General features: G+C 40.0%; 4 protein-coding genes and 1 pseudogene across 6 annotated transcripts; 3 read left to right on the top strand and 2 right to left on the bottom strand.

The window, feature by feature from the left end:
- The first annotated feature begins 5 nt into the window (after positions 1 to 5).
- On the top strand, positions 6 to 2,148 carry LOC104763711 (uncharacterized). The gene is made up of 8 exons (XM_010487057.3): positions 6 to 348; positions 477 to 626; positions 705 to 820; positions 959 to 1,050; positions 1,145 to 1,166; positions 1,237 to 1,305; positions 1,408 to 1,476; positions 1,564 to 2,148. Exons 1-8 carry the CDS (start codon positions 123 to 125, stop codon positions 1,642 to 1,644), a joined length of 825 nt encoding a protein of 274 aa, XP_010485359.2. The 5' UTR covers positions 6 to 122; the 3' UTR covers positions 1,645 to 2,148.
- Positions 2,149 to 2,331: 183 nt separating this feature from the next.
- LOC104773506 (uncharacterized) lies at positions 2,332 to 7,206 on the top strand. 2 transcript variants are annotated; one of them, XM_087500684.1, is made up of 9 exons: positions 2,332 to 3,164; positions 3,728 to 4,433; positions 4,525 to 5,303; positions 5,392 to 5,671; positions 5,755 to 5,985; positions 6,070 to 6,243; positions 6,322 to 6,501; positions 6,589 to 6,702; positions 6,779 to 7,206. In XM_087500684.1, exons 2-9 carry the CDS (start codon positions 3,735 to 3,737, stop codon positions 7,088 to 7,090), a joined length of 2,769 nt encoding a protein of 922 aa, XP_087356810.1. In that variant the 5' UTR covers positions 2,332 to 3,164; positions 3,728 to 3,734; the 3' UTR covers positions 7,091 to 7,206. The 2 variants fall into 2 exon arrangements, with proteins under 2 accessions (XP_087356810.1, XP_087356809.1); XM_087500683.1 differs by having other exon boundaries at positions 3,668 to 4,433.
- An 87-nt stretch (positions 7,207 to 7,293) lies between these two features.
- LOC104763710 (putative adenylate kinase 7, mitochondrial) lies at positions 7,294 to 9,328 on the bottom strand. Its single transcript, XM_010487056.3, has 4 exons — positions 8,671 to 9,328; positions 8,122 to 8,262; positions 7,785 to 7,970; positions 7,294 to 7,694 (listed from the first exon to the last, which is right to left on the bottom strand). The coding sequence occupies exons 1-4, from the start codon at positions 8,980 to 8,982 to the stop codon at positions 7,542 to 7,544; spliced, it is 792 nt and encodes a 263-aa protein (XP_010485358.2). The 5' UTR covers positions 8,983 to 9,328; the 3' UTR covers positions 7,294 to 7,541.
- Positions 9,329 to 9,704: 376 nt separating this feature from the next.
- LOC104763708 (putative calcium-binding protein CML40) lies at positions 9,705 to 10,387 on the top strand. Its single transcript, XM_010487053.2, has one exon. It carries the CDS (start codon positions 9,814 to 9,816, stop codon positions 10,267 to 10,269), a length of 456 nt encoding a protein of 151 aa, XP_010485355.1. The 5' UTR covers positions 9,705 to 9,813; the 3' UTR covers positions 10,270 to 10,387.
- On the bottom strand, positions 10,212 to 12,517 carry LOC104763709 (protein LYK2-like; annotated as a pseudogene). The gene is made up of 3 exons (XR_015590599.1): positions 12,006 to 12,517; positions 10,423 to 11,921; positions 10,212 to 10,378 (listed from the first exon to the last, which is right to left on the bottom strand). The product of XR_015590599.1 is annotated as a protein LYK2-like (transcript).
- Positions 12,518 to 15,472: the final 2,955 nt, after the last annotated feature.

Raw genomic sequence — 15,472 nt, 5'->3', positions numbered from 1 at the left:
TATATATATATATATATATTTAGAGTCGTCATCGTCGTGGTCTGGTCTGTCGAGGGTTTTAGACTTTTAGGAGCCAAATCAAAAACCTCAGTCGAAGAAGAAGAATTTTTTAAGGGTGGGGGATGGCTATGTTGGTGAGACGAGCTCTGTCGTCGAGTCGAAATGCGATTGGGTTTCTCAGAAGAAGCTCCTCCGTTGTTCAGTCTCGCGATTTCTTCTCCATCTCTTCTTCTTCACCAAATCTGAGGATGAGGATGATAGGCAGCCGAGATTCGCAATCCGATTTGTCCCATATGCCCGATTTCCTCAGAGATTCTTGTCGAGGCTTCGCTAAAGGCAAAAAATCAAGTAAAAAAAAACTTACTTACTTTCCCTAATTTTCTAATTTTTTTTTTTTTTTTTTTTGTGTTCTTGCTTCTTCTTCTTTTTCTTCTTGTTTGTTGTACTAACTCTTTACTCTTGTTGTTGTTGTTCAGAGGACGATTCATCAGGAGCAACGGGGATGGTGGACGCTTCTCCAGATATCGGGCCTAGCGTGAAAGCAGCTGCCTCTTCTCAGATGGAGGCCGCCATCGATGCCTTGTCTCGTGATTTAACTAAACTCCGTACCGGCAGAGCTGCTCCTGGTTCCTCTTTTATCCAAATCATATACTATTATATAGCTTCTCCTTCTGCTTCTTCTTATCTGGGTGGGTGGGTGGCAGGAATGCTTGATCATATTGTTGTTGAAACGGGAGGTGTCAAGATGCCTCTCAATCACTTGGCTTTGGTCTCTGTCCTCGATCCTAAGACTTTGTCTATCAATCCTTATGATCCCGATGTACCCTTTCCTTTCCTTTCTCTCTCTCTCTCTCTCTTTCTACACTTTTCTTCACTAGCAACAAGTGTTAGTAGGCTTTTGTTTGGATTACAACTATCTTTTCAGGCCCTCACTTTTTTTTTTTTTTTTTTCCTGCAGACTGTGAAAGAACTCGAGAAAGCTATTGTCTCCTCTCCATTAGGATTAAACCCCAAACTCGATGGCCAACGTCTCGTCGCATCTATCCCTGCGTACGTAACTCTCTCTCTACTCCTCCTCCTCCTCCTCCTTCTCTGTCTCTATTTACTCTTTGTCTGATCTCCCCTTCTTCATATCTTTGACCAGATTGACCAAGGAGCATATTCAGGTAAACCATCATCCCAAGTCTGATTGATTGTTTAGCCTCTTGACCTTATTATTAATTAATGAACTTCCAGGCAATGTGCAAAATTGTAACAAAGTCCAGTGAAGTTGTCAAACAAAGCATTAGAAGAGCCAGGCAAAAGGTAGTTTTTGAAAGACTTTTGTTAGTTGTCTACTGCCCCCCCCCCCCCCAATGCGTCAGAAATGATCAGAGACAACTTCTTTTTTTTTTAATTTTGGGTCAGGCACTAGAGTTGGTAAAGAAAGCTGGGTCGAGTCTACCAAAGGATGAAGTGAAAAGACTGGAGAAGGAAGTGAGTATCCTTTGTCTGAGATCTTTCTTCAAATAGGAGATTCCAATTATTGAGAATATCTTTCTCTTTGTGTTGTTGACATGACAGGTGGAGGAGCTGACGAAGAAGTTTGTAAAGTCAGCAGAGGACATGTGCAAATCCAAAGAGAAAGAGATCACCCAGGCCTGACTCATCATTTCTATCCATCACTAGCTGAACAAGTTAATTTAAGCCTTGAACAAAAGTTTGTTTGCTCATTCATTACGATGATCTTGTTTTGAATGTTGTTGGTTATTTCATTTTGAATTGCAAATTGATGGTGCCTGGGAGACAAAAAAAGAGTGCCGTTAAGGCCCTTCAAAGGTCACATGAAAGGCCTTTTAGAAAATGTCCATTTAAAGTAGGCTTTTGTTAATTGATGTTTGTTATATCAGAGTGAAAATGGGGAATTGACAAAAAAGAGACTTGATCGTAGTTGGGTTTTGTAGTTGAAGAGAAGTTTCCAAAACTTGAAAACCAAGGCAAGGGAGGTAGGAGACAAGTCAATTTTGTTACCAATAAAATTACATCATAAGGAAGATGATGTTTTGGTAAATTTGTTGCTAACCCATTTCTTTATCTTTTTTTTTTTTTTTTTTTTTGTAGTTGCATAAGTTATTATAATGAATAAAGAAGAGAAATAGTTTCCATATATAATAAGAATAATGTAATAAGCTTATTAATAATAACATGCCAAATACATAGTGCTTTCAAAGTTATTTTAAAATTCATACAAAGTGAACTCTAAACTCGGTCCATCACCACCAACCACTAAATCTTATAATTAAAGAATGCATTAGATCAGTATAAATAAAATGTAGGTGAATAGTATAAGCTGTATGTTTTGTCGGCAAAAAGATATACTACTAAATAAAAACATGAACATATATACAACCCCTAGTATATACGTTATATCAACAACTAACAAAAAAAAAAAAAAAAAAAAAAAAAACATAAAAATATCCTAATAAGAAAGAAAACAATGAAAGACGTAATGTAATGTATATCTAATCTTGTTTTTGCCCACTCGCAGTCGTGTCGGAGTTGAAGGCAAAATCAAGCGGAAGGGATGCTATTGATTGATCATGCGCGAGTAAAGCGCGTCGGTGCTCTCGCTCTCGCTCTCTTAATTAATTTATTAATTAATGGTTTTTTTAAGTCACTGCAGGACCATTAGACCGAGAGAGAAGAAGCTGAAGAAGAGATCTTTCGTAACGTCGCCGTTTAGCTCTTTGCACGATCAATCAAATCTAAGCTCCTTTTTTCATTAATTTGATTTTTTTTTTTTTTTTTTTCTCATTTTCAGATTTTTTTTCCATATTAAAATTTGTTCTCTCTCTTTTATTTTGTTTTGTTTATTTTTGCCTTTATGACGTCATCATAATTTTAATTATTTTATTTCTAAACTTTCACTTTTCTATTAGAAGATTCTTCATTCTGTGTCCAGTGGCTCACATCCTCTGATTAAAACAAAAACGCACACACACACAAAGCAGAAAGAAGAAGAAGAAGAAGAAGAAGAAGAATGAGAAAAAAAAAAGCTATGAAAACAGGAAAAGAATAGGAGAAATTTCAGTATCGTGTAAATTAAAAAAGGAAGAAGAAGAAGAAGAATCGAAAAGACCATCTCTCACATTTTCATCAGAGATTCTTCAGCAGCTCTTTGTTGGGTATTCATTCATTCTCTCTCACATTACTTTTGACGACTTCTCTCTTTCATTGTGTTCTCCTCCAATGCTGTGTCGGCATTACTTTTAACTATTTATTGGGTTTCCTTTAACCTCCTGCTTGGATCTGATTTTAGAGAGAGAGAGAGACAGAGAGAGAGAGAGCATGCTTGCTTTTCAAAGTTTGCATTTTTTCCTACTTGCTGATTTTTTTTTGGATCAATCCAATCTATAAATGTTTACGGGAAGGCTAGATTACCACAAATTTTACCTCACTTGTTGTACCTTTCTTATCCATGAGTCTTATATATATATATATATATTATATATGTTTGTGCATGTCTTAACATTCCAAGGTTAAATTCAAAAAAAACATTCCAAGGAAGGTTTCGCTCGTTCAGATTAAAAAGTTGAATAATTTTGCTTTCAACAACCAACCAAAAAAAAAAAAAAAAATGAATACTTTGGTTGTTCAATGTTTGATTTGCGTTGGTATGTTTATGCAGGTACTCTTCTGATTCAGGAACTTCCTATTTTTTAGTTTTTTTTTTTTTTTTTTTCCAAAGGCAAAAAATGGTTTTGGGTTTAAGCTCCAAGAGCAGAAGAGGCTCAACCGTACAAGTTGATTACCTGATCCACATTCATGACATCAAGCCTTGGCCTCCTTCTCAGTCCCTTAGATCACTGCGCTCTGTTGTTATCCAATGGGAGAATGGTGACCGCAACTCTGGCACCACTACTGCTGTTGCTCCTTCCCTTGGATCTGTCATTGGCGAAGGCAAAATCGAATTCAACGAATCCTTTAAGCTTCCCCTCACCTTGTTGAAAGATGCTTCCGCTCGGAACAAGGGTGCTGACCTCTTCTTCAAGAACGTCTTAGAGCTCAACTTATACGAGCCTCGCAGAGAGAAAACTCATCAGCTTTTGGCTACTGCCACCATTGATTTGGCTGATTACGGTATTGTCAAAGAAAGCTTGAGCGTGTCTGCTCCCATGAACAGCAAGAGAAGCTACCGTAATACCACTCAGCCTGTTCTCTACCTCACTATCCAACCGGTTGATAGACGCCGGGCCAGTTCTTCATCTATCAACTCCTTGAAAGATGAAGCCAAGAATGGTGGCGGATCTGTTTCTGCCTTGATGAGTGAGGAGTACTATAAGGAAGCTGAGATTGCATCCATCACAGATGATGACGTTTCCTCCCACTCCTCCTTGACTGTTTCATCTTCTACTTTAGGCTCTAATGGTGGTTTCTCTGTGCGAACCGAAGAGGTAACAACATGTCAGATATATTCTTTTGATAAGTTATGATGAGAAGCTGAGATGTTTCTTAAATGGTTTGATGTCTTCTTCTTATTCGCAGGAAGAACATGAGAGAGCAAACAAGAGTTCCAAAGGAAATGGCCACGAGAGATCACAATCAGCATCAGAGAGCAGACGAGTAGCCGACCAGATTCCCTCACGTTCCTCGTCAGTAGATCTATCTTCTGTGTTTCTTCATCTCCCAGAGGACACTCCTGATTCTGCTGCACCCAATACTTCTGTGTCTGGGCTGGAGGACTGTGCGAATGTGTTTGTAACCGATACTAACGAAAGCTCTAAGCTGGTAAACAGCATTCCACATGGTAACGGAGAGACCAAGTCTATGCCTTTCCAAGTCGATGATCAATCAGAAACTGCTTCGCCCAGAGCTTCTGAGAATAGTCAAGATATGATCATCAGTGATCAGGAATCGCTGACTATAGTTGAGAAATCAAGAAAGGTGAAGTCTGTTCGATCATCCCTTGATATTTCCCGGAGCAAAAGCCGGTTGAGTCTATCCAGTGAACGGAAAGAAGCTAAGGTGTATCCAAAGTCCACCCGCGACACAACTTTGGAGAGCAAAGTCAAGAACTTGGAAAGTAAAGTAAATAAGCTTGAGGGTGAGTTACGTGAGGCTGCAGCAATCGAAGCAGCTCTCTACTCCGTGGTTGCAGAGCATGGAAGTTCATCAAGTAAAGTCCATGCGCCTGCCAGACGTCTTTTGAGGTTGTATCTTCATGCTTGTAGAGAAAACCATCTCTCAAGAAGAGCCAATGCAGCTAAAAGTGCTGTCTCCGGGTTAGTGCTTGTCGCTAAAGCGTGTGGAAACGATGTCCCCAGGTATGGTGATATTCAACTTTGCATAATTACTATTCTGAGTAGTCTTTTTCAGAGTTTCAAAAAAGTTTATGTTGTCCGTGGGTTGCAGGTTGACTTTTTGGTTGTCAAACACTATCGTTCTGAGGACGATCATAAGTGATACTACTGCAGAAGAAGAGCTGCCTGTTTCTGCTGGCCCTGGACCAAGGAAACAGAAGGTGGAAAGAGAAACCGATAAAAAACCGTCCTTGAAGTGGAAAGATTCCTCTTTGAGCAAAAAGGACATTGAGAGTTTTGGTACCTGGGATGACCCTGTAACTTTCATAGCAGCGCTTGAGAAGGTTGAAGCTTGGATCTTCTCACGCGTTGTAGAATCAATTTGGTGGCAGGTAATGTTGCTCTGTTCTCTCTACCTCTGTTTTATTCTCTTAACCAACTAATAATACACATTGTTATTTTCCTTTGGTTGCAGACTTTGACACCACGTATGCAGTCTTCGGCAGCATCGACTACAGAGTTTGATAAAGCAAATGGCTCTGCATCAAAGAAAAATTTTGGTAGGACGCCGAGTTCTATGAACCAAGAACAAGGTGACTTCTCATTAGAGCTTTGGAAAAAGGCTTTCAGGGATGCGCACGAACGTTTGTGCCCTCTGCGAGCTAGTGGGCATGAATGTGGTTGTTTGCCCGTGCCTGCTCGTCTGGTACACAATTCTCCTTTTGAATTTTTCACTTTAATACCTTACTCTTCTTGATTCACAACCGAATGCCCACGTTTTGTAACGCAGATAATGGAACAATGTGTGGCTCGGTTAGATGTTGCCATGTTCAATGCTATTCTTCGTGATTCTGATGAAAACTTTCCAACAGACCCTGTATCTGATCCCATTGCAGACTCGAGGGTCTTGCCGATTCCTTCTACAACATCAAGTTTTGGTTCTGGTGCTCAGCTGAAAAACTCGGTCAGTTTACTAAACTCAAATTCTTGGTAAAAGATACTTTAGTCTCTGTAAACCTGATGCATTTCTAATTTTAAACAGATAGGAAACTGGTCTAGGTGGCTCACTGATCTGTTCGGCATCGATGACGAAGATGAAGACAGTAATGATGAGCATAGCTACGTTGATAGATCGTTCAAGACATTCCATCTTCTTAAGGCGTTAAGTGATCTAATGATGCTTCCAAAAGATATGCTCCTCAACAGTTCTGTGAGAAAAGAGGTGCAAATACAACATACAACTCACCACTTTGTATCCAGTAAACTTTATTCCTTTACTTGATCAAATATATCTCTTGTTATTGTGAAGGTTTGCCCGATGTTAGGTGCACCGTTGATCAAGAGAGTGTTGAACAATTTTGTCCCAGATGAGTTTTGTCCTGAGCCAGTTCCTGATGCTGTGCTTGAAGCTCTTGAATCCGAGGTGAGACCATTTTCTAAACGATGGATCTAAGGAGAAGAAACTAATTTTGCTAACAGAAACGTGATGACCCTTGTAGGACAAAGCTGAGAAGGGTATGATCACGAGCTATCCATGCACTGCACCTCCTCCAGTGTACTCTCCACCTTCAGGGAATTCAATCTCTACCATCATTGGGGACTTTGGACAGCCTCAAGCGCCGCAGTTATGCAGAATCAGGTCTTCGGTTACAAGAAAAGCGTACACAAGCGATGACGAGCTCGATGAGCTGAGTTCACCGTTGGCTGTTGTTGTTCTTCAACAAGCGGGTTGTAAGAAGGTCAATAATGGTGGTGCAGATGAGACAGTTAGGTATCAACTACTGAGGGAGTGTTGGATGAACGGCGAATAATCAGATATTGTTGTGTTTTGTCTGTGTTTCCACTTGTGACTTGGTTGTAAATGTCTGATGTGTCAAAAATCTTGTTGGTAATGCGATGATATAAGTAGTGTTGGTGAGTTGGTGTACAGAATGTAGCACAAACTGTATTCAACAGTAGTACCAGTACGAGAGATTAACATTTACCGCAGAGACGCACACGAGATTGTTGCAAGGGAAGCAAATATAAACTACTTATCATAAGGAAAATTTTGGCTCTGTATAGACTCGTTACAAGCTTTAGTGTATTATCCTCCTCACATTGGATCTCTCGGAAAACTTTGAATTACAGATTTTTTAGACAAAGAAAAAAGGGGTGCTTTAGGGTTAAGACCCATAAAATGAAAGAGAAAGATCAAAATTTTGTAAAGCAAGGCTCAGAGGATTTAATCCTAGCCTTTGCGATATGACTGCTGTTCAATCATCACAGAGTCAGTTTATGTGAAGTCGCCAAATTCAACTGCTTCAGATGCAAAGCAGCCAACAAGCCCTGCCAGTTTTCTGCTGATGTGGCACCGTCAACATGAAAGTCTAAAAGTTTTCTCTGCTTCATATAGTATTCTTCGAGGGGCTTCACCTGATGCATCACGGCAAGATATTCAGTTGAAAACACCTTGTGAACTAGATATCATATAAAAACGAGACTGATCATAAACCGGTAAAGTACCTCATGTGCATAGACACGGAGACTATCCCTCTTAGCTTTGGTAGCAACAGGTGAGTGTAACATAGAGGCGAGGAACTCTTGTCGAGGCAGAGCTGTTTCATTTAGAACATTTCGGTTTACCAGAGGCTCCTCAGAGGATTTCAGATTCACAACGAGGTCAATCTGAGCGATTTGATCAAGAGTTTCCTGCAAACATTCAAACAGATAGAAGAATCACTAAACCACAATGCTGTTTTGGAGGCCAAAGTAGAATAATATAATCGAGGATCACTGCAAAAGTGGAGCAAGAGCTTTGTGGGATTAAAAAAACAGTGTCAAAAGTGTAAAAGAAACTCACGGCTTGAATATGAGTGCGGGGAAAGCCATCAAGAATGAAACCTGTTTCCCCATTGAGGTATCCTTCTTCGAGCCTCTTTGATAGCAACGCAAAGACAACATTCTTCGGAACAAGCCCTCGTTCATTAACAGCACTTGCAATCTATATAGTCAAGAGTTTGATTGATTAGTTAAACTTGAACAATGGAGGGAGAATAAGAACATTGCAATTGCAAACCAAACCCTAAACCGCTATTTAATAGTTTCTATAATTACACGTACCTAATAGCTATGTGGATTTTGCTAACAACATAAAAGGAACAATACATTGCCATAAGAGAAGAAGTTATAAATCCTGTATGAGTCAAAGTAACTGTGGGATCATTAAAGCTCCAACGGTTACAGTTACAGAGTTCACGACGGAGTAGACAATTAAACATCTTACGAAGAAAAAGGTTATGACTTTAAAGAGAGAAAAGCAAAAAAAAGTTGGGGTTTTTTTTCTTCTTTTCAAAGGTAAAAAAAAGAGAGAGAGCCGAATCTAAATTCAGTTTAATAGAGGAGACAATACCTCCAGGTAGAGAGAAGATCTAGGGTTAAGTTCTTGACGAAGAAGCGATCCCATGGAAATGTGAGGAACGTCGAGAAGCTTGGAGAGCCTCTGGGCGAAGACGTGCCTCAAAGCTCCGGGTGCGCCCATGATAACCCACTGCACTCCTCTTTCCGGACCCGATCCATCCAAAGCAAGCCTCGGCTCCGGGAAGGACTCGTCATCGGAGTCGTAGTCAAACGCCAAGGTGGCGGCTGATCCGAAAGATCGGGGAGTCACCGCGAGGAGCCTTGATACAGGAGAAAATCCTCTCACGCGGCTCAGCCATGCCATGGTGGTGAAGGCGTGGCGGCGGATTCGGAGAGAGAGAAGAATGGCCGGCCACAGAGAAAAGAAGGAAGGAAGGGGTTTCTTCTCTTCTCTTCTCTTTGAATGGCCGCCGAGGTTTAAGAGGGACAGCTGGCCCTTTTCTACTCTCGAAACCACGCAACTGCCACACTCTCTCTATTCCCACGCGTCGCAATTAAATGGATCACAATTAGTGCACGTATGACTTTTTACCTCTCGTAGCCCATACCAGGCCCAACTAAAAATCAACGGCCGATATTGTCAACCAAAGCTTTTTTTTTTTCTTTTTCTTTTTTCTTTTGGTCAACCAATGTTAACCACACAAACACATAAAAATTATATATGGGGTGGTGAGATTTATAGTATTCTCATGAAATTTCTTCAGAGTAGAAGAAGAAGACTAGTCAAAGTAAACGGAATCTTCCTCAGCATCACCAAGAAACAAGAAGAACTTGTTATTGTGTATAAGAAAACAACAACAACAAAAAAAACAGAAGATGTAAGAAGAAACTTGTCAACGTATGTATGTATATACAGAGAATTGAAAGCCGCGGAAACTTTGTGTCTTCTTCTTTGAATTAAGTGCGCCGTAAAGATATTAACAAGTCCGTCCGCATGTGTAAAAAAAATACTACTATGGTCAACGTCTCTAGTCCAGCTCCTCCCATGAATAAATCTTCTTTCTCTATATATATTTATCTCTCTCTCTCTCTCTCTATCTATCTATCTACTGCCATAAAAAAAAGTTCCAAAGAGAAGATTCTCTAAACCATAATAATCTTTTTCTCCTCTCTCGAAAAGTCTTCTTCATCCTCTATGAAGATCTGTGACAACGTTACCAAACGTCAAGAGTATCAACGTGTCTTTAGTCGCTTTGACAATAGCCAACAAGGCACGGTTTCCGTCTCTACCATCGAAAGATGCGTCGAAGCTATTAAGTCTGGCAAACGTCCACTTCTCCCACAAGACGACACCGCCATTCCAAATCCTGCCGAGACGACGACGACCGATGACAAATCCTTGCACCTCGAGGAATTCGTCAACTTGGTCGAGGAAGGAGACGACGAAGATAAGGAGAAGGACCTCAAGGAAGCTTTCAAGCTGTATGAAGAGACGACTGATGGCATCACACCAAAAAGCTTGAAGAGGATGCTTAGTATGTTGGGTGACTCCAAAACTCTCAAGGAATGCGAGCTTATGATTTCTCAATTCGATATTAATAAGGATGGGACTATTAACTTTGACGAGTTTAGGGTCATGATGATGCAATGACATACTATTACACATACATTAATTATACTATTAGTCTACTATACTATACTACTCTTCTTTACCAAAGGCTTGTATGAACTCTCTGAAATTAATGTACTCTCCCTCTCTATTACTGCTTCATCTTCTTCTTCTTCTTCATCATCGTCATCCACCAGTCTTGAAACCCTCTCTGCAATCTCAGCCGCACTCGGCCTTGACTCGGGTTCTTCTGCAGTACAGTCTCTTGCAATACTTGCCATTTCAAATGCGCAATCAACCGAATAACTATCTCCCAGTGTGCTGTCCATCACTTCCCTCAGCAATTCCTTGTCCCCGAGAGCCCTTCTCAATCTCTCCCATTCGGATACACACGTTTCTTGTGTCCCAAGGGATGTTGTCTCTTCCTCTTGCAATCCAAGCAACATCTCTTGTGTTTGTCCGGACAAAACCTCCATTACCATAACCCCGTAAGCGAACACGTCAGAAGCTGGGGACAGCGAACCTTCTAGAAGGTTCTCCTCAGTCGCTAGTTCGTCGTTTACGCACTTTGACATCCCGAATTTTCCGACTTTACCTCTGAGATCTTCGTTCAAGAAGATGTTTGTGCTCTTGATGTTGCCGTGGACGTAGTTGATCCGATGCATATACTTTAACGCGATGGCGACATCATGAGAGATCTTGATCCTCTGTTTCCATGCCAAGAAACAGTAACAAGACTCGATGAATTGATTCTTGATCGCCAGTTTGTTCTGAATCCAATCCCACAGAGACCCGTTCTTTGCATACTCGAAAACCAGATAAGAAGCCTGATCCATCTCTCTGAAACATGTCCCAAGAACCCTAACCAGATTGTGGTTATAGTAGTGCGACTGGTCGTTGAGAAGCCCGAAATCGAATCTTTTCATTGCATCTGCACTCACTTGCTTTATGGCCAAGTCTTTGCCTTTGAGCGAACCGAAATAAACCGAACCTTTGATGTGATTGCTTGAGCTGAAATTCTCAGTGGCTTTCTCTAGCTCTTCAAACGCGTAAATCTCCAGAACGGGTTTCCGCGGCGTAGTGGTGCCAACAGTGTTGTGAGAGTCCAGTATCGAACCGTCCTGTGACCCTTCAAACGAGATTTTCTTGTCACTGGTGGTTCGGATGCTCAGGCTCAGCTGCCGCGTCTCAGGGTCTTTGTTGCTGATCCAGTTCTGCGTTTGCGTTTGCATCCGCGTCGTCTCTTTCTTCCAGTGTAGGTAACCAAACACTAGGAGAGTGATAAGACCGCAAACTCCAGCAATCGCACTGCTCACAGCGATCATGAGCTTCATCTTTGACCGTTTCTTCTTGGATGGTTTTTTTTACGGAGATTCTCGGCGGTTACGTTCCGCGATCCTGGCTTTTCCGGTTTGGCCAGCTGATCAATAACTGGTCTGTGATCAAGAGGGATAAGAGCAGGCTTTAGTGGAACAACACCAGATTTGTTGTTTGCAGAGACAATAGCATCCTCTGTTGTGTTGAACTCAACCGCCAGGCTGGAAACGCTGTCGCGGACGCTCACGGGATACGTGATGAGAAAGCTAGCGTTTGAAACGCCTTCTTCTGGACAAGAACACCTGATCGCCAAACGCAACTTAACGTTGTCGCCGAGCTTGTCCTCGGAAATATCTGGATTCTTCTCTCTGATAGATCTGCAAAAATAGCACTCATCATCAGGTCGATAAACAAAATGAATCAGAACCAGACAAGTTGGAAAAAAGAGTGTGTTGGCTCACAGGCACGTGGTCAAGCCTTGCAGAGACTGAGAGACAGAGCGAAAGGTGTCTCCTTTAACGCATGTTTTGGTGAGACGGGCCTCGTAGATACTTCCATTACATCTGCAGTCGATTGGGATCAACAGTAACTGACCTTGTGGAACAAACTCCTCAGCGTCTACAGAGGAGTCGAGGCCCAGATGGTAACTTAGATTGGATGGCGAATTGAAGGGAGAATGGGCTCTGAGGATGGCGAAAGTGTGACACTTTTGGAAGTTTGAGTGGCAAACGTAGCTGGAGGAGGAGGAGGAGGAGGCTTCTTCTTCATCAGGGTCGCAGCTGTGTGAAGTTGCAAAGAGAGATGATGAGGAGATCAAGAGTAAGATTACTACAAGATTAGCCATGTACTGTTTACTAACTGAACCAGCCATACCGACCGACATTAACAATCTACGCATGTATTGGCCAAGAGGAATCATGGATAGAAAAGTTTGAAGGACTTTGACATCTAAAGAGAAACCGGTACTTATATTTGTCTAAACTTATAAGAGCATACTTATTGCACATACCACCGCTTGGGGTGTCAAGAAAAATAATTAATAATATTTTAATTAAATTAAATTATTTTATTATTTTTTAATTTATACAACCAATCATATGAAAACATGTGGCAGATTCAGTGTCTATAAGAATCTGGCAGAGACACTAGTGTTTCTTCTTTCCACCTTTTTGTCATTTTTTTATTTTATTTTTTGTTCTCATTTTTGGTCGAGTATGTGCAATAATCTTGCTCTAATATCATCCTTCCTACTTTTTGGAAGAAAGACTCAACATTCCAACCACTCAATAATAATTATATTTTAAACAATAGTATATTAGATAGTTAAATTACCATAAACCATACTATTGGTTAATGATATTTATAAATAATAATAAAAATTATTGGAGGTTTGTTGACAAGAGGGGGTGGCTATGAATCCCAAGTAAAAAAAAAAAAAAAAAAAACTAAAGATATTAGAAAGGACTATTTCTTGTGCTTGGAACCTGTTCTTCGTAAACACAACAACATTCACAAAAGTGCAATGTCCAAGCTAAGTGAATCTAAATGGTACAAACTCACTTTGTCCTAAGAAGATTATATCATCTAGATATGCGATATGATCTGTTGTTTCGGAACAAGTTTTAGGCCGATTGAGGACCCACTTTTTATTTATTTGGGGTATCACCTTGGAGTCATGGCATATGTTTCTTTATCCTTGTATCGGGTCAAAAGCATGTGCAATAGTTTATAGAGTACGGAGATCTACACTTTCAGAATTTTGATTCATACCTAATTTGTATGTAGCTTGCAAAGTAATAACCATAAGTTCAATCACATATATTATTAGTACGTTTTATACTAGTCTAGTAATATTTGCCCTATTGGTTGAGACCTGATCAGTTCACACTAAGCGAACAACATTGTTGTTCGAACAAGTTTTGGATGTAGCGACAATAGACTTTAGTATTATTTTGTCTTAGGCCAAAATCATTTTAGAGTTGAATCAACGTTTTAGGAAATGTGATAAGTATTCTTGAAAGGCAAATCCACAAAACTGATACCAAACTTTAATTAAGAACCAATTGGCAATGGCTTGGTCGTGTAAAATCCAAAACATATTGTGTGGAGAATGATTTGGGAATTGATAGTAGGGGGAAAACAGGAAAACATTATCAAGAAACTGAAAAGACATGCCATACAAAGCAACGACAAGGGGATAAAAGGCTAAGTACTCTTACGTCCATTTTGTAATAAATCCCTAAGTTGACCCCCAAAAAAACAATGGAATCTTAAGAGGTAGTTAGCTAGCTACAAAAATTACTACTACTAGTACGTAAACTATGTAATATTTTTTGAATTCATAATTCTAATTATCATAAAACGACTGACCCTGATACCTTTATTGAATTACATTGCACATTAGCCTTAGCACCCAATTCCTATGAAATAAATAATTGAAATTCCGGACTGTAAACAAACAATATCATGCTGTACTAGACTTCCAATAGTATATTTATATAGTCGGTGTGTGAAAAAAATAAAAATAAAAATGACTTGTTACAATTCTTGGAACCAACCAAAGAGTCTATTATGTATCACGATTCACGAAATAACTTTTTAACCATGAAAGAAACGAAGAGGGTACCGTCTCTCGATGAGATGAAAATATAACGTCGTCTCAGCACAGCCATCACGTGCATCTTCTCTGTAAATAAAGGGAAAATACAAAAACTATTATAGAGTTAAGAGGGTAACGTAACATTGTCCATAATGGTAGGCATGAACTTGTGGCCTTCAGGTTCCACAGTCATCACAAGAGCCATTAGAACGGGAGTTGTCCCTGCAAACCCTGTCATAGATCAAGCATGATAAATATAACCCGATGGCACTCAGGGAAAAATGCCAAAACAGAGGATAGACTAGTTCAACAGGTGTTCCCAGGCGGCTGTAGAGCCACACACTCTGGTCTCATCCCAGCAGACTTAGACTAAATCTCGTCTGACAGTTCTCTGAAATAAGCAATTAAAGTCAAAAATCAAGAATGATGAGGATAGTTTAATTGTAAAAGAGCTAGTAGTCTAGTAGTATATAACCTTTAGCGGTTTGGCCACCTCCGAGTCCGAGGTACCTGGAGGAAATTAGTGAAACTAGATGTACTCAGATGAGGAGCAAAGCAAAAGAATAAAGTTGAGAACTCGATCAGGTGAAAGCCATAATAAGTCCGGACTCCGGAGACAGACAACATGAGCATCGACGGCGGCGACAGACATTCGATCTTTCCTTTATAAAATTCCGTCAAACCTACCCCCCAGACGGCTTCCCCAGTCAGCGTGATGACGTGGCAACAGCTTTTATGTTGACGTGGCTTTATCGTCATTAATAAAATAATCCTTGGTGTAAAAAAATCTCTTTAATAAATTTTGTGGAGAACTGGGCCATTTTAATAAATGAATTCCTAGTGTCGATCTTTTTGAAGTTTTATGGATCCGTATTATGTAATGAACTGGGCCATTTTTATACCACGCAGTTGGCCCAATCATTTTATTATTATTTTTTTTTTTTGATGTAATGACTTTTCTTTTATTCCTTTACTTATATCATTATGGAATTTATTTTGGGGTCATCAATCATGATTAGGTGTCCCTTTATTAAGACAAAGAAAAAGAAAAAAAAAAAAAACTTGATGAATTTAACTTATTGATCCGAACCGGAAAAATCTATATACTTTTTCTCAATTAGATGTGATTGCGACATATACACTCGAGAGAGCATGAACAACAACAAAATGTAAGAATGAGTCAAACAAAAATCTATATGATAATAAATCAGGAAAATAAGAAGATTTATATATGCACATAGCCACATACCCTGTTTTAAAAAATCTCTGCCAACCACCGATTACGTCCCGCAAAATACCCTCTCCATCTCGATTAATAACTAATCTCCG

The sequence above is a fragment of the Camelina sativa genome, chromosome 19 (genome assembly GCF_030686135.1).
Source record: "Camelina sativa cultivar CO46 ecotype springtype chromosome 19, ASM3068613v1".
Lineage (NCBI taxonomy): Eukaryota > Viridiplantae > Streptophyta > Magnoliopsida > Brassicales > Brassicaceae > Camelina > Camelina sativa.
Note: the sequence above shows the minus strand (reverse complement) of the source record. Positions and strands in the feature narration are given on the sequence as shown.